Raw genomic sequence first — 22,347 nt, 5'->3', positions numbered from 1 at the left:
AGAGCTCTTTTGTGCCTTTAGGGAGGCAGGGATCTGGGGGAAAAATAGCATTTGATCACATAGTTAAATCCAAAATCCTCATCTATAGGAACACAGAAGTAGCATAGGTAAACTTAGTTCTGATTTTTTCTGATATTTACACCTTCACGGGTTTTGCTGGCTTGATGCTTTTTCAGTGTAGCTCTCAAGGAGTGTCAACGTATTCTTATAAAATTAAAAGCAAAATAGCTTGTCATTAGGAGCTCTTACTGATCCCAATACGGAATTGTGGGCAAGGTCTTGTCCTTGAGGTGCATGACATGTAATTCCAGTAATTAGAAATGTACTTACAGCTTGGCTGAAGCTTTTAAATATTTTGAGAATCACAGTGAAAAAGCCATCAATCCAAGGTAGAAATCCAAGATAAATTTCAGTTTGATTTGTTTAAGCCTAGCAAAGTTAAAGGTCACCCAAAAGAGATCCTCTCAATCTAAGCAACCCTAACAACCAGCTTCCCTGGTAATCGTAAGTGACAATTCTGAATATTTTAGATAGATCAGGGGACCTGGCAGAAGTGGTGGCTGGCCGCCTGAGCTGAGTAATCCTCAGTATCCTTGGCAGTGCATCAAGCCAGTTGCTGGCTGCAGAGCAGAAAGAAAAGAAGCTGTTTGAAGCCTTAGAGACAAGAACTTCAGCACAGAGGATAATCCTGGTGTATGTCCAAGCACTTACTCAAAATGTATTATACATAGCTAGAGAGAGCAAAAACTGAGCAAATGCTGCCTGTTGGTCTTGCTGCTCAGCTTTGTGAGTCTGTCTTCAGGACAGGAATGTTTATGTACTAAGCTCCTAAATATTTTATAAACATGAATTCATTCTCAGGAAATCATTGCGAGCTGCCTTAGTTGTTATTCTGCTCTTCAGGTACCTCAATAAGAGGTAACAAAATTAGCTAACTTTAAAAAGATACAGAAACATCAGGCTGTGGCAGCACAAGCAAACAACAATACACAGAATAAATGCTGGTACATTTTAGTATATACGCTTCAGGCTTGATCCTAGGAGGGTGTGTAAATAGCATGACGTGTAAGTCAGTATCTTAGACCGGATTCCAGTTGCGGAAGGGCCGAAGGATAAGCCCTGTAAATACAGTATGTTTGTAGACACGTATGTAACACTGAGAACTTGAGGTAGGGGAGTTATTGCCATTGTTACCAAACCTTGTTACCATTGTCACCAAACCTTGATGGTAGCTCTTCAGTAATCCACATCTACTTGCTGTGTGAGAGTGTCCTGGTATTTTGGAGTTCTAATATGGTACATAAACCTGCTTATGCAGTGTTTTGTTATTGCTGTGAGTGTATTAGTAATCACGTAAACTTAGATTCTCTGGTTAATGTGTTTTGGGTTTTGGGTTTTTTTTTTCCAGAATTTTGTGCCATCCTTTGGAAAGGAGACATCACGGACAACGGCAGTTGCTCCACAATTTGAACGAAACATGGATTATGTGGACTTTATTCATTTAAACATTTTAGAAAAGAAAGTTCTTAACAATTCTGAGGTTTCAGTTCAGTATTTATGTTCTAAGCCTTGTATCGTCAACTTGGAAGCAGTAGCTTCCTCCGAGTTCAGGACTGGTGTACCAGTGTATAGAAGGAGATGGAAGGATGAGAAAAACCTTTATGTTAGCAGAACTCGACAAGTACATTTGAAATTTCCAAGCATCATGGTTTACAGAGATGATTATATAATCAGAAACTCAATAATAGTGCACAGTGTGGTATTATATGCATGGATTAGTCACAAATCAGTTAGTCACTATGATGTTGAGCAGAATGAAGATTACCAGGATGCGGTTGCCAAGAATTACACTTTTTTAGAAGCAGTTCCACCTTTTGAACGCCCATATAAGGACCACAAAGTTTGTCTTCAGTGGGGTGCTGACTATTTGTGGATGCTCCAGGCAAACAGGATACCTCAATGCCCTCATGAAAGTGGTAGGTGTAATGTCATTTTTTTCCCCAAGGAAACTAAGAGGACCCAAATAATATCTTTGGTAAGCTGGTAAAAAATGCATACCTGCAGCAAATGGTAAATGTTATGTAGAATAATTTACTTGGCAAACATTGTTGAATATGTAAGCTTTGTGACTGTGGGGTTAGAGTTGCAAATGACTGAGGCCATCATGTCCTTCAGAGCTGGCTTGTTTCATCACAGCCAGGCTGGAGATTTGCAGCAGCATGGCCTTCTAGATTCTGAGTATATTCAAACAACTTGATTTAAAACCCACTGATGTCAGCGGACATCGTTTCTTTGTCTTCAGAGAGAAGTGTTCAGTCCCTTACTGCGTTACTTCAGGGTCAGTCCTGCCGTTCTTACACACACAGTTGGATGACCATCCGTGGGATGACAGTTGGACTTGATGATCCTAGAGGTCTTTTCCAATGTTAATGATTCTATGATTCTTCATAATTCTCACACAGGTGGTCTACTTCTGCTTAGGATGATGGTCACACACTCAGAACCATATTTTTAAGTCTTTATAGTGCAACAAACTTTATAGTACTTCTTCCCCCACCCCCCCACCCCCAAGCCTTTATGGAAAAGCACTTCTGTTTTAAAAATTAATAGTTTTAAATTTAAAAAATGCATCTTGCCAACTGTATAAATTCCTGAAACTCACAACTCTGCTTTCTAGATTTTTCTGGCAGTTCCAGGTTTTCTTCTGTCTGCCTATCTCTAGCTTTACACCTGCTGACAATGCTTTTTGTCCTCAGTATATACTCAAAGCAGAACCTAAAAGGAAAAACGTTATTTGCTTCTAAAGGGTTGTCTCCTAGAAAATCCCATCATGGTATTTGTGACATTTATTTTCACTAAATTGGCAGTGATGTTGCCACCTTCAGGGGCTCTCTGAAATACTTGTTGGAGACAGCATGTGATCTCTGGCAACAGTGTGAAACATGTGTTATCTAATTCTATTATAGAGGAAAACAGTATAACAAGAAAGAGGAGGAAATAATGTTTTATTAAAATTTTTTTTAAAATAAGCCTGTAACAATTTGTTTGGGGTTTGGTTTTGGGGTGTTTTTTTTTTGTTTCTCTTTTGTGGTTGTCGTTTTTTGTTTTGGGGGTTTCTTTAGGAAAGCTGATGGTATGTCATGGCCTTGAAGATCGTTTTCCTGTTTCTTGGGAGGGGCAGCTTTATCAGATTTATTACAGGATTATGCATATCAGTTAAGAACGGAATTGGTATCTATGCGTACATACAGTGTAAACTGGAAAGCTGAAAATGGAAAGCAAGTCCAAGAGCTGTGGAATAATGTCACGAAGGCATAACCAAAGACAGCATGAGAGTTAGGCAAATAACATTAATGAAGATTTCTTCCTTACTAACTGGTTCTTTAAGTATCTTAGATTTAAATGAGTCTGTTCTTTCCCTGCTTCTAATACCAGCTGGAACTGGACTCCACTGCACTTTCTGTGGGTTATTTGGTCCAAGACTAACACATTTAATAACAGTAAGTGAACTTGTGTTTAAGGACTTACTGAAGGTTTGTGTTAATTTTTAATCTGTTGCATGATTCAAATGTTTGACTCTACAAGTATGAGCTAATTGATTAGTTATCAATGCTTGTTGTCTGGCAGATTAAGAAAGATTGTATTTTGCAGATGGTGTCCAGATTCTCAACTTTATATATGCTTCCAGTGGGGAGAAAACAGGGATCGTGAAGAAATTTGAACAATTTGAAAACAGAGAACTTGAGACAGTAAGACTACATCAGATTGATTATCCCATGTAAGTATAGGCAAATAACTGAAGCGGGCTGTAATTGATTATAGAAGGCCACAGAATGTACTTAAATTCTTAGGCTATACCACAAACTAAAGGAATACTACCCACTAATTTGAGAAAAGGCTTAAAAGGAAACTAGTTAGCAATGCCTTCTGTTCTCTGATTTCAGTTTGGGAGAGGGTTAAGCTGAACCTCAGAAAGAGACAGTACATATTAGTGCAGTGCTGTGTAAGAGATACCAATAGTCAGTGTAATTGAGCAGGTTAGGTAGAGTTAGGAGGGTAAGTTAGCTGTTACGTGCTGTCATGATCAGGCTGCTGTCTCATAACTAGCTAGCCTGGGGTTTTCTGCGTTAGAAAGGGATCTGCATTTCAAACGTCATTTGCAGACCAGGTGTAGAGCAGAGTTTCTTGCAAGGGCAAGCAGTGTGGAGCAGCTTTTTCCCTATAAATTCACACTGTAGTTTATTTTGCAGCTGACAAGTCCTTACTGATAGAGTGCCCTGCCTAGGGGGACTTAAGCTTACACTGTTTCCTTTCATCATCCCTGTGTAAACTCTTCTAGTTGGATCGGAGTAAAACTGCTTAGCCCCTACACACGATTCAGTTACAGAGGAATCACTCTGGGAAGATCATCTTTCTCTACCTTCTGCCCCTTCCAAAACTGTCACAATTCAGCAGTCATATTTTGCAACTTTAGAGGAAAAGTATATATAGAGATATATAAATATATCTCCCTTCCACCAGATGCTGTTTCCCCACCAACATTATTACAGAAGCAGGAAATGATTGCAGGAACTGGAACTTGCCTGGTGGTTTGTGTTTGGCCTGTGACCACAAGAGGAGTGCCAAAGAAGACTTGCCAGATAGCACAGGTTGCATACAAATTACTAGCCCTCAGACTATAGCTCTGAAGTCATAAGTACAGAGCAATATTTAGCCCCTGGCCTCTTCAGGACAGGCAACAGCCTGGTTTGCACAGCCTGCTGCCCTTTGCACACCAGCACAGCTGCCTTCTGCTTCTGGCACTGAGGCACCCAAGCTGTGGTTGAGAATATATGGCATGAATTTGTGCAGCTCTTTACCTGCTCCACACAGTTTGACCCTCTCTTGCCATTGGGTGGTGTCTCTTGTGTTAACATAAAGTGTTGCCTGTGTGTTGTAGTTGTGTGACAGCCTGGGGTAGCTCTGTTAAGAAAAGGAAGAGAGTTTACCTTCAGTTCTCTGTATGTGCGTGGTGGTTCCTTGCTGCACCAAAAGGCCAACAGAAGCAGATGGATCTGACTGAAGTTACTCATTTGACTTCAGTCAGGGGTTTGTAAAGAAAGAGGACTGGAGATAGACAACTGTCATTTGAGGTAGCGACCAGTGGACAGCCTGCAGCAAGGATAGGCTGGGACCACAAGGTCCCAAGAAATTTGTCCAGAACAGTTCTGTGCTCAGACTGGCAATCAAGGGTTAAATTGAGACTGTGGCATTTAAGTTTGCTGTATTGCCAGAGATGAAAGATGAAAGGAGTAATACATAAGCAGTGGACGCACAGTGGATGCCTGTAGGTCATAATAATCAATATACAGGTGATTGTGGTTTACAAACCCTTCTATCTCACCCTTGTACCATCTCTGGAGGATATGGTGTTACTAAGTATTTAAGGTGTAGACTATTTCAGAAAACTTCACTACCCTTGCATTTTTTTTAAGCAGGATAACAGGTGTTAGGCTTTCGGAGCTGTATTGGTTTAGTTTATGAAAAGATACAAGGTACTGTATGTTCAGCAACTTCTGGAGAGAGAAGCAAGGCAAGGTGACCCAATTCTAAAGTATTAAAAACAAATATTCACATTTTTTTTCTTAATTACAGAAATACAAAACCGGAATAATATCTCCTTTTAAAAGTCTCTAAGAAAAGAGAACTTCTTTATCAGATGTGATAAAGGTGCATTGGAAGTACGGTTTTCAAAGGTGTTCAGCACTGGCCTAAGTGCTATGGAAATGTTATGGAAATAAATGGTCTCTCCAGTGCTCTGTTAGGGGCACTGAAGCAGTTTTAGTCTGGCACAGAGGAACTCGTTAAGATTAGATACTGTGGATTAAATTCTGCTTTTAGTGCCTCGGCCAGCTTTGTGCAGAAGTTTCTAAGTAGGCAGTGTTGTTTTTTATTTTGCACTGCTCCATAGTTTGCACAGGCTCCACCTTTATTTATCCTGTGATAGCTCCATGACAGCTGTTCATACCTATCTGTACTACCCAGAGGCTGGATTCTTTTTAACTGCTTCTTTCAAGCACATTTTCACAGTTGGCATTTAATATAGAAGACACAGCTTAGTTTTTACTGGCTTCCACACTCAACATTAGAAGACCATGCATTTGGGGATTTTGTACTGTAGCATGCCTGTGGGAGGTTGGCTCCAAGTTGTCTCAGTCATGTTTTCAGTTCTCTGTTGATGTGGGATCTGGCAGTAGCTCTGACCCACCATTCTGGAATTGATTCAGATAACACTCCCTTACTCTCTTCTCATGTGTTACCACAAAAGTGCATGGTTGAGAGGGGATCACAGATCCAAGACTCTTAAGTACTGTTGCTCTGAAGGTTTTCACTGCAGAGGATGTGTTCCATTCTGAAGATTACATGTGTGAAATGCATGCTTTTCAAATTATATAGGGACATTTCTCATCAGAAGTGGATTTTTTTGTTTATTTTTGCTCATACAGGTTCACCGTTTCAATCTGGCTATATTTACTCCATCACTGTGAAAAGGATCTTTGCGGTATACTCTACTTTATTGATGCAAAAGAAATGTATGGTACTCCCGCTGTATTTCTAAATGAGGAAGGTAAGGGATATTATTAATGGCCTCCAGAAGGGGTCTAATACAGTCCTTATAGGTTTGTGTCTAGAAATAATGTTTATAAATATATTATCAGACCTATTTTGTGAAACTTATCCCTTGCAAAATGCTTCTTTTTTGACTACAGTGTCTTAATTGGAAAGTAGCTACTAAATTAATAGGGTAAAACTGAAGTAGTTGCATAGCATCTAGTCTTGGCTAACTTCAGAAAATGTCTGCTTTGTCAGGAGAATAGGCTGAATTTTACAAGTCAGGAATATACACTGGGATTAAACAGTTTTATCTCAATGAACAACCTTTGTTATTGAAGTATTGTTTTAATATTGTGCTCAATTCTTACATACATACTACATGAAAAATTTTGAAATTTTTTGAAAATTTGAATAGTCCAAATGTTTCAAAGTCTTGCCTATATTGCAGTGTTCAAGAAGCACAGTCTTTTTCCCTGAGCTTCAGCCTCTGATAGAGAATGAAATCAGCAGCTGTGGGGCTGGCTGGTAGGCTCACAGAGGACATGTGAGCAGAGTTTTAAAAGTACACACCTGGCTTTCCCATAAGTCATTATATTTTTTCCCCTTCTTTGCAAGTTTCACATCTAATCTTTTCCTCTCTGTTATTTTTGTTATTTCTATTTTCTATTCTATTTCTATTTTCTATTCTTTTTCTATTTTCTCTGTCTTGTAACTAAAACAACTGGAAGTTATCAGCTTGATATGAGATACTCTTGGAGAGGTTTTAGGGCCAGTTTTATTCCCAGTGTTAGACTAGATTATCATAATAGCCTGTTCTGGTCTTAAGAGCTCAGACCACAAGCCTAGCTTCTGCAGGTCTAAGCAGTGGAAGGCAGAGTCATCTTGTACTTGGTCATTGCACTCTCAAGTGCTAGCAGTTGAGTGTTGACTAGATAACTGTTTTCTGCTGTTCCCCTCTGCTGTTTGCTGCAAGTCATGTCTGCTCTGGTGTATGAGACCAACCCTGGCACGCTCCCTGTTTGCCTTATGTTTAGTGTGTTTATCCCTCAGACAGTTGGTTTTGAGTCTATGGTTTCATGTAGGAGCCTGGGCATTAGCATCTGAGATGTGTAACTGAAATGTGGAGCATGTTTCCCCAGGATTCTGTGAGAGCTGATATATGGCTTGGTGAGTGCCCAGATCTCTGTTGGTCATGAGGAGGAAGAAGACGACAGAATCACTGTGAATAATACATTAGGAAGCCCATTCTTAATGTTGATATTTCTGTGGCGTTTATTTCCTTTTTCTTCTGTTGTTGCTCTGTCAGGTTGCGTGCATATTCAGATGCACCTCATGAGAGGAGATGACCTTGCAGTGAAAACTAGCTTCAGCCTTCCTCTGAAGCAGTGGTTTCGACTGGATCTCTCTTTTAAGGGTGGACAGGTATGCATGCTACTGAATTACAGGATCAATGCTGAGATTTGTCTGATTTGATTATGCGCCTGACAAACCCATTAATAGCTGAGGCTGAGAGAAATACTGTAATCTGTACATGGACACATAGCAAAACAATGAAAAATCTAAAACTAGAAATTGTCTGGGGATGTTCAGACCATTCGACTTTGGGAAATCAATGCAGATGCTTATGATAAAAGCGTAGAATTACTGTGTATTCAGTGGCTATCTTGGCACACAGTTGCTCTCGAGAGACTTCATTGACTGTATACGCAACCAGGGCTCCTGGCTTAGATACCTTACCTAGACACCTTAAGTTACATGGTGTGAATAGCTCTGAGGGACTTTGCACTTGGAGGCTTAGGGGTTTTTACCATTTCAATATGAAAATTTAAGTGCCTGGGCTTCTGTACAGTAGCATGCCTCTTGCCTAGGTGTGATAGCTAACAGGAGGCATGTGCAGTTTCTAAGTTTTGCATACTTGACAAAGTGGCATAGGATTGACTACCATTAAAAGACAAAAAATATTGTAGTATCCCTCTGTAGCTCAGGGGAGACCTTATCGTCCTTTACAACTACCTGAAACGAGGTTGTAGAGAGGTGGGGGTCGGTTTCTTCTCCCAAGCAACAAGTTGGTAGGGTGAGAGGAAATGGCCTCAAGCTGCACCAGGGGGAGTTTAGGTTGGATATTAGGAAAAATTTATTCACTGAAAGGGTTATCAAGCATTGGAACAGGCTGCCCACGGAGGTGGTTGAGTCTCCATCCCTGGAGGTATTTAAAAGACATGTAGATGTGGCACTTAGGGCCATGGTTTAGTAGTGGACTTGGCAGTGTTAGGTTTACATTTGGACTCAATGATCTTAAAGGTCTTTTCCAACCTAAATGATTCTATGATTATTTCAATTCCATTGATTTAGATACATTTAGTCCAGCATGATTTGAGACAAAATATATGAATTAGAGAAGGCTGGAAAATTAAGGCATCAGGAAATCAAGAGCCAGACTTTAAGAGCATCTGAAGATGCAGATGAACCCCTAAAAATACCTATGCACTTGAGAAAATTTTGCACGGTTGTTTTGTGAGTCCTTAAGCAACTTTTTACAATACAGACATGTATAAAAATCTTATCTTGTCTTCCTTCTTGGGCATCTGAATTCCTGTAGCCATTCTGGCACTGAAAGTCTACTGAAAGTACATCTCCTGTAGAAATAGGAGTTGAACCCAGATTATTTTTTTTTATCATGGCCTGTTACATTAGCTTTATGGCCATTTTTCACCTGTAAGCTACAATTTATTGAGGAGACCGATATTCTCTTCATTTAGCATCTCTGCTATATAAAAGCAAAACAGCCTTTCACACTTTGGAAGAATAAAAGCTTCAGCAAAGTACAGATGTCTTGTAACTGAACACAGGAATGAAATAGCTGAGGTAGGCAACATCTGTGCTATTTTTGCTATTTTTCATCGCTCGTGGTTGGCCAGGACAGACCTGTGCCAATGCTTTCCATTAAACTCTACTGACATATATCGGATACATGACAGCATCCTCTTCAGTGCAGAGGAGATGTAACAAGTTGCAGCTGTAATCTTCTGAATTATGAGTTTAAATGGCTTAATAAATGTACCTTGTAATATTTTATTTATTATAATTAATATTTTGTGTTCTTTTAGATAGAAGTAAGCCATGTTGGGAAGAATTTGAAAAGACATCATCATCAGTCTTTTATGTAAGCAGCATTTTCCCCTTTGCTAAGTAATATGCATGTATGTGTTCAGATATGGAAAATGGAGAAGGAGAGCACAAGTTTGTAATCGAGATTCCAAATGATTTTCAGAATGTCTGTGGTCTTTTTCCACTCTATGCTTTCAAAACCAGTTTGCATTACAGTGCTTACATTGAGCATGAGCTGAATGATTTTGTTAATGCCGTGAGCTAGTTGAGTTAACATGCTGCATGATCTAGTACTAGAGTCTCATAACCCTCACTAAAAACCGTTAGGAAGGTCAGTGGCAATAGGATAAGTCTTCAGATGAAGTCTTGGCCTTACTGAAGTCAAGGGAGGTTTTGCTGTTTTTGTGAGAGAGCTAGGATTTCACCGGTGAAATTATCTGCTTTGCTTAGGTAGAGAGCGAAATTTCTACCAAAAATGTTATTGCTTCATCCTTTATTCTAAGAAACTGAATAATTTTTTAAAATGGATCTTTAATTATTCTCTTTCACTGTAATTGAAGATTGACTCTTTCTTGTGCAAATAATGAAAAAAAACCCAACCTTTTAATATGGAAACTATGTAACAGTAAATTGCATGGCAGACTTCAGTGTTGTACCTTCTCTGATATGATTTACAAACCAGAAATTGTAAATTTGTAGATAGTAACTGTAGGAGAGAGATAACTTAGATTTTTATATGCCAACTTCAGAAAAGTGCAAGGGAAAAGTGGAACTGAAATCTTTGAGGTTGTGTAATGATATATAAAACACCAGAAGATACCTACAGGTCAGAAAAATAAAACACCCTGCAGGTTTAATATGTTTGTAGACAAGGGAATTGTTAAATTTACCCCAGAATTTATCACACTAAATTGCAGAGTAGATTTTGAGAGTAAACAGATGAGAAAAGAAGGTGATGCTGGCAATGAGTTTGAGGCTGTCAGTTATGGAAATTCTGAGGTACAAATTTCTTTTTTTCTTTCAAAGTACCTCTTGATAGCCAGCTTACTCCCTTTTCATGTTCTCAAGTTTTAGGGAAGATTTATATTACGATGACACTGCTGGATACTTTGTTCTTGGAGGAAGTGGATATGTAAATGGTATTGAAGCATTCTTTGGACCTGTGAAATACTATCGTCTCAATGTGTTGGAAACAGAACAGGTAAACAAAAGCAGTATTTGGAAATCTTTAAATATTAGCAGCCAGCTGTGGCTGTACTTTTTTTTTTTTAACTGAATCTCTTACCATGTGATAAATTTGCTATACAGCATAATAGTACTTAGTGATTTATAACCAAAATATGTTAATTTTCTGTTGAAATCTAGGACTGTTAGTTACCACTTCAAATTCCAAAAGATAAGATTTTTAGAAGTGGGTATGTAAAACAAGGTTCCTAAATCTATATTTATGTAAGGACGTATTTTCCATGTTGCCTTGTTTCCCATAGTTTTTGATTGTACAATATTGAACACATTTGATTAATTTATGTTTTTGTTGAAATAGGTGGCAAAAGTCGCATAGGCTTGGTCAATTTTGGAAGTTCATCAAGTTCATCCATGGTTTCTTGGATTGTGCTGACTGTTTAAAGTCATGGTATATAGTGGCCAGCATCAGGTTGTCTGGCACATTAACATGATGTGCCAGATAAGCTGATTGTAGTAAACAATCTGTTTCCTTTTGTAATTTGCCTTCAAGTCTTCTTTCTAGCCAAGCATAGACGGTAACAGATACTGTAGATGCCATTTATCTATCATTTGCCTTTTTACAGATTTCTAACCCTCTTCATGACGAAGAAACAGTGGAACAAATTGAACTCTACTACGAGAGATGCATGGACGTTCAAGAAATAGTTTATGAGTACCAATACATTGTAAGGCAAGGAGAGAAAGCACAAAAAAATTGTAAGTGTTGATCTATAAGATATGAATTTTAAACTGTCATCTTTGGAGACCTGTTTTCTTTCCTTTTACCAGAATCTAGATAATGATCCTCAAAAGCAAACTTAAATTCAGCCATGACAAGAAAAAAGCAATTTGAAGAGCTGAGCCTTGTTACTGGTAGCTAAAACTGTGGGTTTGCTCCTGCAGAGAGTTTTGTGCCAGGGAATACGAACTTAAATCGTGTTCTTGATATTTCTTCTCTAGTAAGACAGGTGCATACAGGGGCAAAGAAACACTTTCAAGCTTACATGTAAGCTATTCAATTGCCTTTCTTCCGTTTCATTCCCAAATGACCCTAAAGGCACATGTATTTGAAGCTCTTTCCCAAAAATGGGTGGGTTTTCCTAGAACGTCTCTGCCACACTTGCCTGATGTGCAATAATTGACAGGTTTATACCAAAGCAACCACTTTAATGAAAGAATAACAACATAGCTTAAATGGGTGCTGAAAACTAGCTTATGTATCCATTCAGAATTCGATTGCATGCATTGTGACCAGAGTACGGAAGAGAGTAGAAGAAATCTTATATATTTGTAAGTGGCCTCTGTTAGCTCTGTTAGTTTTTAGCACTACTTTGTGTGAAGGATGTGCTCATCTTGTCCATGAATTTTTAGTGTACCCTAGAAACATCTTTTTTTTTCTACCAGAAGCTTGTTTTAAAGATCAGTCAAGTCAGTTTTTGTGTCTTAAATATATTGTTTTCTCTAGGTTACTATGAAAACTATTATTTGGAGCTGGTTCACAAATATGGAGAAAAATCCAAATGTGATGCCTTCATGTGGGGAAAAGAGCTCAGGGAAAAGTACCACACTTTGTTCAGACTGTTACAAGAGATGGATTTCAGTGCTCCAGATGGTAATCATTTTACTTTATTGCTCTTAAATAACTCCACAATATATGTTTTGTAAGTTAGTGTGCTTTGACTTCAGTTCATGTTTTATACATTTTTTTTCAGATCAGCTAACTTAGTAAAGGAGTGTCATATCTTATAGGTTGTGCTGCAAATGAAGGATGGCTTATTACGTAAGAAGGAAATAGAGATATCCCTGCATTTTTAGTGGTTAGTTACATTGAGACGATCTTTTGGATTTTTATTCACCTTTCCTATTCAATAGTACCTTGTATCTCTAGGAATTTTTGTTGTCTGCATTGAGAATACCATTCAGCATAAGAAATAACAGATTCTGGCTCAGTCCCATTAAATAAAGGAGGGGAAGTCAATTCCTGATTTTAACTCTTGTGATAACTGTGCATCCTATGTTTTATTTTTAGTGTTAGAAGATGAAAGTGATGCAGTTCTAGAAGTGGGCCAGAGGATATTTGAGAAGGTTACAAAGGGTCTGTCCAGCGCTGATGGCCTCAGCAATATAGGCTCCTCTGTCCCTCTCTTGGTGGATTCCAGTTGTTGTGGATACCATAAGGCTTCCTATTTCCTTGCAGTTATATTTGAAACAGGGCTCGGTGTGTCTGTGGATCGTACAAAGGTATTGCGTTTAATATGTTTGGTTATGTCTGTGAAATTAATTACCTTTTAAACGCAATTTATAAATGGGATATATTAATGATCAATTGAATTTAAAAAAAGTTAAATGGCCTCCAGATCCAGGCCCTGGTTGAAGGGATTCCAAAATACAGCTACTCCTAAATAGCCTGATGGCAGTGAAGTCTTTATGAAGTCCTTATGGTAGGAATTGTTATCCTGCTCACCCAAAACTAGGAAATCAGTGCTTTAGTAAGACCTAAAAATGGTGGTAAAGTGAACAGCATGGAACATACTGCTTTTCCCAGTCACTGAGGAGGTTGGATGAGGTAATAACCCTCAAGTCACCCACAGTCATTTTTAGATGGCTATGAAAAAAGTCTCGAGTCAGGCAAATCTGAAGTGGAAAGGTTGTGCAGCACAGTCAGGAAAGAAGTCCCATTTTACAGTATGCAAAAGCGTGGTACTGAGTATATTATAGTCAAACGATTAAAGGTAACCAAAGTAGAACAGTTTTCTTCTGGGAAAAAAAAAACCTGGCCGTGCTTCAGCTGAGCAACTGCAGAGCATGTGAACTGACCTTTTAGGTAGGTTGCAAATAACTGGAGTGTTTCCATGCGATTCCATTGCAAGGTCAAATAAAGGGGAGGTGTTTATATATCACGGGAAGGGGGCTATACTGAACTTGCCAACAGATATTTAATTGTGATATAATAGTGTAATATAAAATGCTCCTAAAGAACAGCAGATCTACCTACTGTGGTTACCGGATACTAAATCAGAAGAACCCCTGAGAGGCCATTCTGAGACCAGCTCACTCCTGCTTCTCAAACACAAGAAACCATAGATAGAAGCCTTTTTTATACTCTAGTTATGGAGTATATCTAGTGCTAGTTATGGAGGCTAAGTAATTTCAGTATTGTATCTACTTTAGATAGTGTAGGAGATAATTCAATATCCAGTGCAGATAGGACACCACTGGGTTTTTTTTACTGTGCAGGTGAAAAATAATAGTAGTGCTGAAAATTATTTTGAAATGTGCAGCACCTAGACTATTTGTTGCACCGACGAATGTGTATCTTAAGGGAGCTTTGTGCTGAAACCCTTGTCAGCCACAAGTCCCATCCTTCTCATCCCGTCAAATCCATAGGGTAAGATTTTCAAGTGCCGGTTGTTAACTTCCATATGTTTCCACTGAATTCAGTGCAAAAACTCCAGCTGACATCAGTGAGTCAGTTAAATCACTGCTAAGTGTAAAAAGCGTCACAGTATATTTAACACTATAATAAAGTGGCATTAAAAATTGCTGCACACTTAGTGGTGGCAGAATAAGTGCACTACTTGAAAAGTATTTAGTGTCTCTAGTTTTTCTTTCAAATCTTTCTGTACATGTAGAAGACATTTTAACTACTTTAGGGCTGTGCTTGATTCTATAACTGTGTTTACATAGTATAGCTAGTATATCAGCTACCACTATGAACACTCGATTCCCTGTAAATCTCCATCAAAGTGCTAAACTTTTGAGATGTGCAGTGAATTCACTTGACTCTGTTGATTTTTGCCAGGGACTGCTGTATAGTTTGGTTGGCGCTCAGGGGAATGAGAGACTTGCTATGATGAATCTTGGCTATAAACATTACCAAGGCATTAATAACTATCCACTTGATTTGGAGCTGTCCTATGCTTATTACAGTAATATTGCAATAAAGACATCGTTGGATCAACACACTATAAAAGGAGAACAGGTAAAAGAATTACAAGTGTATCTGAATTTGTTTTCTGTGCAAATGATTTTTCATATATTAATACTAATTATGTGGCCAGAACATTTTTGTCTTGATTTACAAATATTAGCTCATCTGATTGATGTCCCTGCCTATGGCAGGGGTGTTGGACTAAATGATCTTTAAAGGTCCTTTCCAACCCAAACCGTTCTATGATTCTATGATTGCTACAAAATCCCCCAAATTATATATAGGTATCATTACTCAATTTCTTAGCAAGGGGGAAACCGAATCAAAGTTAGGCTCACATCCTCATAATTGTCCACATGCCTATTTTTCAGTAAAGTCTAAGTCTTATTCTTGGGCCCTAATTCCTCACTCAGAGTTTTAGTTACTAATATAATTAGATGTGTTTATTAAGCAACTGATCTGCTGTTTCAGTAGCCAAACATCATGAAGTTCATGCAAAAGATGAATTGTCCTCTCCATACATATACCTTTTCTATAATAAAATGGAAAGATTTAGCTGTTAACTTTATCTCACCAGATAGGTATTTACAGTAAAATGATGTTAGAATGAGCTGCCTAAAGAGGAGGCAACACAATTTTATCTGTAAAGAATACTCAAGGTAGGCCAGTACCAGGATCCTGGCTTATCAGAAAGAACAATTATTGTACAAAAAATAGAGAGATTTTGATTGCTGAAGAACTAAAAATCAGTAGACAGTCACCTAGATAAGAGTGCTGTAGGGCAGGTCTTCATCAAGCTTTCTGACAGCTTTCTTTTAAGAGAGGTTTCTGTAGATGATACTAAAAAGCATTAAAAGCTTAAAGGCACTTCTTTGCCATTATTAAGTGCATTTAAAACTACAAAGGTGGGGGGAGGGTTCAGTTGTTGACATCTTGGCATATCTTTCCAGTGTAGAGTGGACTTAAGAGTTTTGTGCTCTAACAAAGCAGTAAATGGTTTTTACAGTTCATGTGAGGATGGTTCTTAATGCACTGGCCAGCAGAGGGGTGGTGAGAATTTTAAAACCCAGAACTGATCACAAATCTTTAGGAATAAGTAGGAAATGGGCAACATTTTTGTTTTTGTGGCAGATGTACGAATTCATTGTGTAATAATTTTTTTTCTGTTCGTCTACTCTTTAGGCATTTGTTGAAACTATAAGGCTGATGGATGATGAACTGCTAAAAGCTCAAACAAGAGAAAATGGTGATGTCTTTATGTGGTTAAAACACGAAGCAACAAGAGGAAATGCAGCTGCACAGGTATAAAGTAACACATTTCCCCTTTCTTGGTTTTATACACACATTATGTATTTACATCTATAGATTATGCAGGAAAGTTGTGGAGGAGAGTGAAGCAGACAGACATTTTATCTTTCCACCCAGGACTGGCTCTTTTTTATGAGCTTTTCCTCTTTTTTATTAATTTTATGAACTATTTCCCATGTTTCTGTCTGATAATATCCAGTGACCATGCAAAAAGCTATAACAATGATGCAAGTCAAAAGGGAAGCAGAGTTGTCTAGACTTAGCAACCACCTTCTCTGATCATTTTTCCCTGGGTTTGTATTTGGCACGGTGCAGTTATTGCTGCTGCTCTGAGACCAGCAGCAATATGTTGTAATACTGAGCCATTTGCATGCATCAAATCTGCCTTTATCACTTACCTCTGCACTTAAATCAAGCCAGGCTTCTGTGGTACTGACAGCTGTGAAAAATAACCCTGCTGTAGATTTAATATCAGTACATTTCACTACTGGGAAGCCCTCTGAATATTCCTGGTGACCAATTCTTTTCAAACTGTTGAGGACATATAACTAGTTTCTTTACATATTTAAAATCCATTTAAGACTGCGGAAGTCTGCTCCTGCACTAACATATGTTTGGACTCAATGATCTTAAAGGTCTTTTCCAACATAAATGTTTCTGTGATTTCACAGAATCACAGAATCCCAGGTTGGAAGGGACCTCAGGGATCATCTAGTCCAACCTTCCTAGGAAGAGCAGAGTCTAAACAAGATGGCCCAGCACCCTGTCCAGACAACTCTTGAAGGTGTCCAATGTGGCCGAGTCACCACTTCCCTGGGGAGATTATTCCAAGGGTTGACTGTCCTCAGTGTGAAAAATTTCCCTCTGGTGTCCAATCGGAATCTCCCCAAGAGAAATTTGTGTCCATTCCCCCTTGCCCTCCCCATGTGACTCCTTGTAAAAAGGGAGTCTCCATCTTCCTTGTAGCCACCCCTTAAGTGCTGGTACATGGTGATGAGATCCCCTCTGAGCCTCCTTTTCTCAAGGCTGAACAAACCCAGTTCTCCCAGCCTAGCCTCCTATGGCAGCTTCCCAGTCCTCTGATCTTGGTGGCCCTTCTCTGGACCCCTTCCAGCCTGTCCACATCCTTTTTGTACAGCGGGGACCAAAACTGTACACAGTCCTCCCGGTGTGGCCTGACAAGCGATGAGTAGAGCGGGATAATGACTTCTTTCTCTCTGCTGGTGATGCCCTTTTTGATGCAACCCAGCATCGTGCTGGCCGCCTTGGCCGCAGCAGCACGCTGTTCGCTCATGTTGAGCTCCCTGTCCACCAGGACCCCCAGGTCCCTTTCCACAGAGCTGCTCTCCAGCCAGGTGGATCCCAGTCTGTGCTGCTCTCCTGGATTATGTTTTCCCGGGTGCATGACCTTACACTTGTCCTTGTTGAACTTCATAAGGTTCTTGCTGGCCCACTCCTCCAGCCTATCCAGATCTCCCTGCAGAGCAGCTCTCCCTTCTGGAGTGTCTACTTCCCCACTCAACTTGGTGTCATCTGCAGACTTCATCAGGCTACACTTGATGCCGGTATCCAGATCACTTATAAAGATGTTGAATAACATTGGGCCCAGTATTGATCCCTGGGGGACTCCACTAGTGACAGGTTGCCAGTTTGAGAAAGAGCTATTTACCACCACCCTCTGAGTGCGGCCTGTCAGCCAGTTCCCCACCCACTTCACAGACCACTTGTCTAGGCCATAACACATTAATTTCTCCAGGAGGAGGCTGTGGGGGACCATATCAAAGGCCTTGGAGAAGTCCAGGTAAACAATGTCCACCACCCACCCCATGTCAACCAGGCAAGTCACTTTGTCATAGAAGGCCACCGGGTTAGTCAAGCACGATCTGCCTTTAGTGAAGCCATGTTGCCTTTTCCCAATCATGTGCTTCAATTGACTTGTGATGGCCCCCAGGAGGATTCGTTCCATAACTTTCCCAGGGCTTGAAGTAAGGCTGATGGGCCTATAGTTACCTGGGTCCTCCTTCGAGCCCTTCTTGTAGATAGGGGTAACATTTGCCTTCCTCCAGTCCTCTGGGACATCCCCCATTCTCCATACCTTCTCGCAGATTATGGAGAGTGGCCTTGCGATGATGTCAGCCAGCTCTCTCAACACCCTCGGATGGATGGCGTCAGGGCCCATTGATTTGTGGGGGTCAAGCTTCCTTCACCGATGGTAGGTCAGTGTTTGGTTCAATTGGCAATTTTGTTCCCAAAGCCTGGGACCTGGCAGTGCTGGTAAAGACCAAGGTGAAGAAGGTGCTGAGGACCTCTGCCTTTTCTGCATCATTCGTTATTGATTCTCCTTTTCTGTTTAACAGTGGGCCTGTGTTTTCCTTCTTTTTCTCCTTATGGTTGACATACCTGAAGAACCCTTTCTTGTTATTTATTATGTCTCCAGCCAGTTTCAATTCAAAGTGGGCTTTTGCTTTTCTAACTGCATCTCTGCACTCTCTGGCAATGCCCTTGTAGTTCTCGGCGGACAATCCTCCACTTCTCCATTTCTGGTGTGCTTCCCTTTTGGATTTGAGTAGACCCAGGAGGTCATGGTTGAGCCAAGGGGGCCTCTGGCTCTGCTTGCTTCCCTTTCCGTTGTAGGGGATAAATTGACTTCAATAGAGAGTTCTTGAAGAACTCCCAGCACTCACTAGCTCCTTTGTCTTCCATGGAAGCTTCCCGTCGAATCCCTCCCAAGTGAGCCCTGAGTGAGCTGAAGTTTGCTCTTCTAAAACCAGAACCCTTGTCTTAGAGCTGACCTTCAGCACGCTCAGCAGGATCCCGAACTCCACAATATTGTGGTCACTGCAGCCAGGGCTGTCACTAACCGAGATATTACAAAGCAGGTTATCTCGGTTTGTGAATAGCAAGTCCAGCAGTGCCTCCTTCCTGGTTGGCACATCTGACATTCGTGTGAGGAAGCAGTCCTCTACACATTCCAGGAACTTGGTGGATGACATGCGAGCTGCCGTATTGTTCTTCCAGCAGATGTCTGGGTAGTTGAAGTCACCCATCAGGACCAGGTTCTGTTGGCCAGAAGCTTGCTTTAGTGCCCCAAGTATCGCTTCGTCTGCTCAGTCATCGTGGTTAGGAGGTCGACAGCAGATGCCCACTGTGAGGTCCTGCTTGGAGATGACCCCTTTGACTTTAACCCAGAGGCATTCGATAGAGCAGTCGCAGTCACCATAGTTGACTTCAATACATTCAAGGTGTTCCTTGATGTAGAGTGCGACTCGTCCACCTCTTCTACCCTGCCTGTCCTTACAAAAGAGCCTGTAACCGTCCATTGCGATCCCCCAGTCACTTGAGTTGTCCCACCATGTTTCAGTTACTCCTATGACATGCTACCCTTCTGAGTTGACACGGAGCTCTAGTTCCTCCTGTTTGTTACCTAGACTGTGTGCATTTGTACACATACACTCGAGGTGTTTACTCTTCTGTTTCACCTCTTGGGAGACAGCTAAGGAGCCTTTGTCACCACACTGCTTGGCCTGACTTACTCCCCCGTTGGATGTGCTGGTGTGAGCATTTTCTCCACGGATCCCACCCCCAGGTCCTTTAGTTTAAAGCCCGAATAGATTTTATCATCTATAACTTAGTTCATACATTTTTTTCTTTTAGCAACGATTGGCTCAGATGCTGTTTTGGGGCCAACAAGGAGTGGCAAAAAATCCTGAAGCTGCTATAGAATGGTATGCAAAGGGTGCAACAGAAACAGAAGATCCAGTGTTAATATATGATTATGCCATTGTGTTATTTAAGGTAAGTCATGTTTCATATTTTCACTTAAAAAAGATCACAGAATCTCAGAATCACAGAATGGTAGGGTTTGGAAGGGACCTCTGGAGATCATCTTGTCCAACCTCCCTGCTTGAGCAGGGACACCCAGAGCAGGGGCACAGGGACGCGTCCAGGCAGGCTTTGAATGTCTCCAGAGAAGGAGACTCCACAACCTCCCTGGGCAGCCTGTGCCACTGCTCTGGCACCCTTACGGGAAAGGAGATTTTTCTTATGTTTAGCTGGAACTTCTTGTGTTCCAACTTGTGCCCATTGCCCCTTGGCCTGTCATTGGGCACTATTGAAAAGAGTCCAGTCCCATCATCCCGACACCCACCCTTTACATATTTATAGGTATTGATGAGATCCCCCCTCAGTCTTCTCTTCTCCAGGCTGAACAAACCCAGGTCTCTCAGCCTTTCCTCATACAGGAGATGCTCCTGTCCCCTGATCATCTTGGTAGCTCTCCACTGGACTTGCTCAAGCAGTTCCCTGTCCTTCTTAAACTGGGGGGCCCAAAACTGGTCACAGTACTCCAGATGTGGCCTCACTAGGGCAGAGCAGAGGGGGAGGATAACCTCCCTCAACCTGCTGGCCACACTCCTTTTGATGCAGCCCAGGATACCATTGGCCTTCTTGGCCACAAGGGCACATTGTTGGCTTATGGTCAGCTTGCTGTCCACCAGCACTCCCAGATCCTTCTCAACAGAGCTGCTTTCCAGCAGGTCAGCCCCCAGCCTGTACTGGTGCCTGAGGTTGTTCCTCCCTGGGTGCAGGGCCTTGCACTTGCTCTTGTTGAATTTCATCAGGTTCCCCTCTGCCCAGCTCTCCAGCCTGTCCGGGTCTTGAGCCTGTCCAGGTCTCACTCCTATGACATGGATGTTTGTAAGTTATCTGCAGTGACACACTGTGAGAGTGTATACAAGTGCTTTTAGATTTACTCTGAAAATCAATCTTTATGAAGCTAATGTTGATTTTTACCAGCTATGCACAAAAAATTTAAAAAGAGCAAGTGAAAAACAGTTTAGTCACTTTGTTCCTAGCTAGTTTCAGGATCAACATACCACCTAAACTGTAGATCCTATTTTTCCCTAATGGTTTGGCATCTCAAAAATCTAACCAGCCGGTAGGCATACGCCTTGCTGTAGAGATGGAGGTGAAAGTCCAATCGTTTCTTAGAATGCCCTTTATTAGATCTCTGTGAAGTACTTTTTAGTAGGAATTAAATAGTCTCTGCATGCAGTTAGTTTTCTCCTGCTAGAAGCAGTAGACAGCAGAGGCTAAACACAGGCATAACCTCAGCTGAGTCAAATAAGTTGTATCAGCTAAGCAATGTCACCCTTAAGACATTCAACAAGCAGTACTAAAGGTTAGAGATATTAGTGAAGAACTGTTAGGCCTTCATCTCATTCCTTTGATAGTGGAGGGCTGTTCTCTACAAAATGTTTGCTTAAGTTCTGCCTGTGTTAATTCTGAGCACCAATAATCTGTTTGACCCATGTCTGGAATTAATTTATATGGACATCATCAGCCTAATATCTGTGTATTTCCCCTGGAGACACTCTGACATCCTTTTTCAGGAAAGCTGAGAGCTTATACTCATTGCCAAATTGTGAGCAATCTATGCACCTTTGAAAGCTATTCACTCTTCCTTAGCTGCAAAAAAATTAAAGGTCTATGATTCTATTTACCCAGGAAAATCACTTGGATCAACTGATGAAATAATTTTTCCTAGACTGAATCATTAAAATTTTGTAAAGCTATGAATGAAGGATGAGTACAAAGCTGCTTTTTTTTTTTTTTTGGTTGTAGCTGTTTAAAGATGAATAACACCTAGTAAATAATAGTATCAATGTTAAAATGCATTTTGAATGTGTATATGTGAATTTTCCTCAGCCTGTGTTCTGTACTTGTAAACAGTGATTGTTTCACATATCCATTTCCTAGGGCCAAGGTGTGAAAAAGAATACAAAACTTGCCTTGGAATTGATGAAGAAAGCAGCAGCCAAGGTAAAATGTCATAAGTATTTTATTGTAAAAGTCCTATACCAGGTGCTAATAATAATGAACCCTGATTTATACAAAATACGTATTATAATAATTCTGTGTGAACACTGGTTGCTTTTACCAATGTCTTCGCCATGAATGGTGAAAGCCTTATTTCACCATATTGGGAGACTAGACTACTCAAAATCGGCCAAAATTTCTATGGATTAAAAAGAATTTTCTCTACTTATATCATTTGGAACTTTATGGTAGTTAAGTGACTTACAGAGTGAGTAGTTGATCCAGGAATATGTTTTTGCCTCACGTTCCTAAGCATTTTCTTCTAGACTGTACTAGGTATGTTTTTTCATAGGAGTGTCTACCAG

The 22,347-nt window shown here is 40.4% G+C and overlaps 1 protein-coding gene across 2 annotated transcripts in view; it reads left to right on the top strand.

Annotated features, from left to right (window-relative positions):
* SEL1L3 (SEL1L family member 3) overlaps nucleotides 1-22,347 on the top strand; it is a 41,669-nt gene that overhangs the window by 3,305 nt on the left and 16,017 nt on the right. For both annotated transcript variants that reach the window (XM_064449248.1, XM_064449246.1), the window contains exons 2-14: nucleotides 1,409-1,976; nucleotides 3,652-3,778; nucleotides 6,486-6,607; nucleotides 7,901-8,016; nucleotides 9,702-9,757; nucleotides 10,771-10,903; nucleotides 11,511-11,643; nucleotides 12,392-12,538; nucleotides 12,956-13,167; nucleotides 14,729-14,908; nucleotides 16,040-16,159; nucleotides 19,820-19,960; nucleotides 21,923-21,985. In XM_064449248.1, coding sequence (XP_064305318.1) covers nucleotides 1,409-1,976; nucleotides 3,652-3,778; nucleotides 6,486-6,607; nucleotides 7,901-8,016; nucleotides 9,702-9,757; nucleotides 10,771-10,903; nucleotides 11,511-11,643; nucleotides 12,392-12,538; nucleotides 12,956-13,167; nucleotides 14,729-14,908; nucleotides 16,040-16,159; nucleotides 19,820-19,960; nucleotides 21,923-21,985 — 2,118 coding nt within the window. The remainder of the gene's footprint in view (nucleotides 1-1,408; nucleotides 1,977-3,651; nucleotides 3,779-6,485; nucleotides 6,608-7,900; nucleotides 8,017-9,701; nucleotides 9,758-10,770; nucleotides 10,904-11,510; nucleotides 11,644-12,391; nucleotides 12,539-12,955; nucleotides 13,168-14,728; nucleotides 14,909-16,039; nucleotides 16,160-19,819; nucleotides 19,961-21,922; nucleotides 21,986-22,347) is intronic.

This window comes from Phalacrocorax carbo, chromosome 4 (genome assembly GCF_963921805.1).
Source record: "Phalacrocorax carbo chromosome 4, bPhaCar2.1, whole genome shotgun sequence".
Classification (NCBI taxonomy): domain Eukaryota; kingdom Metazoa; phylum Chordata; class Aves; order Suliformes; family Phalacrocoracidae; genus Phalacrocorax; species Phalacrocorax carbo.
This window is presented reverse-complemented; position numbering and strand designations above follow the sequence as displayed.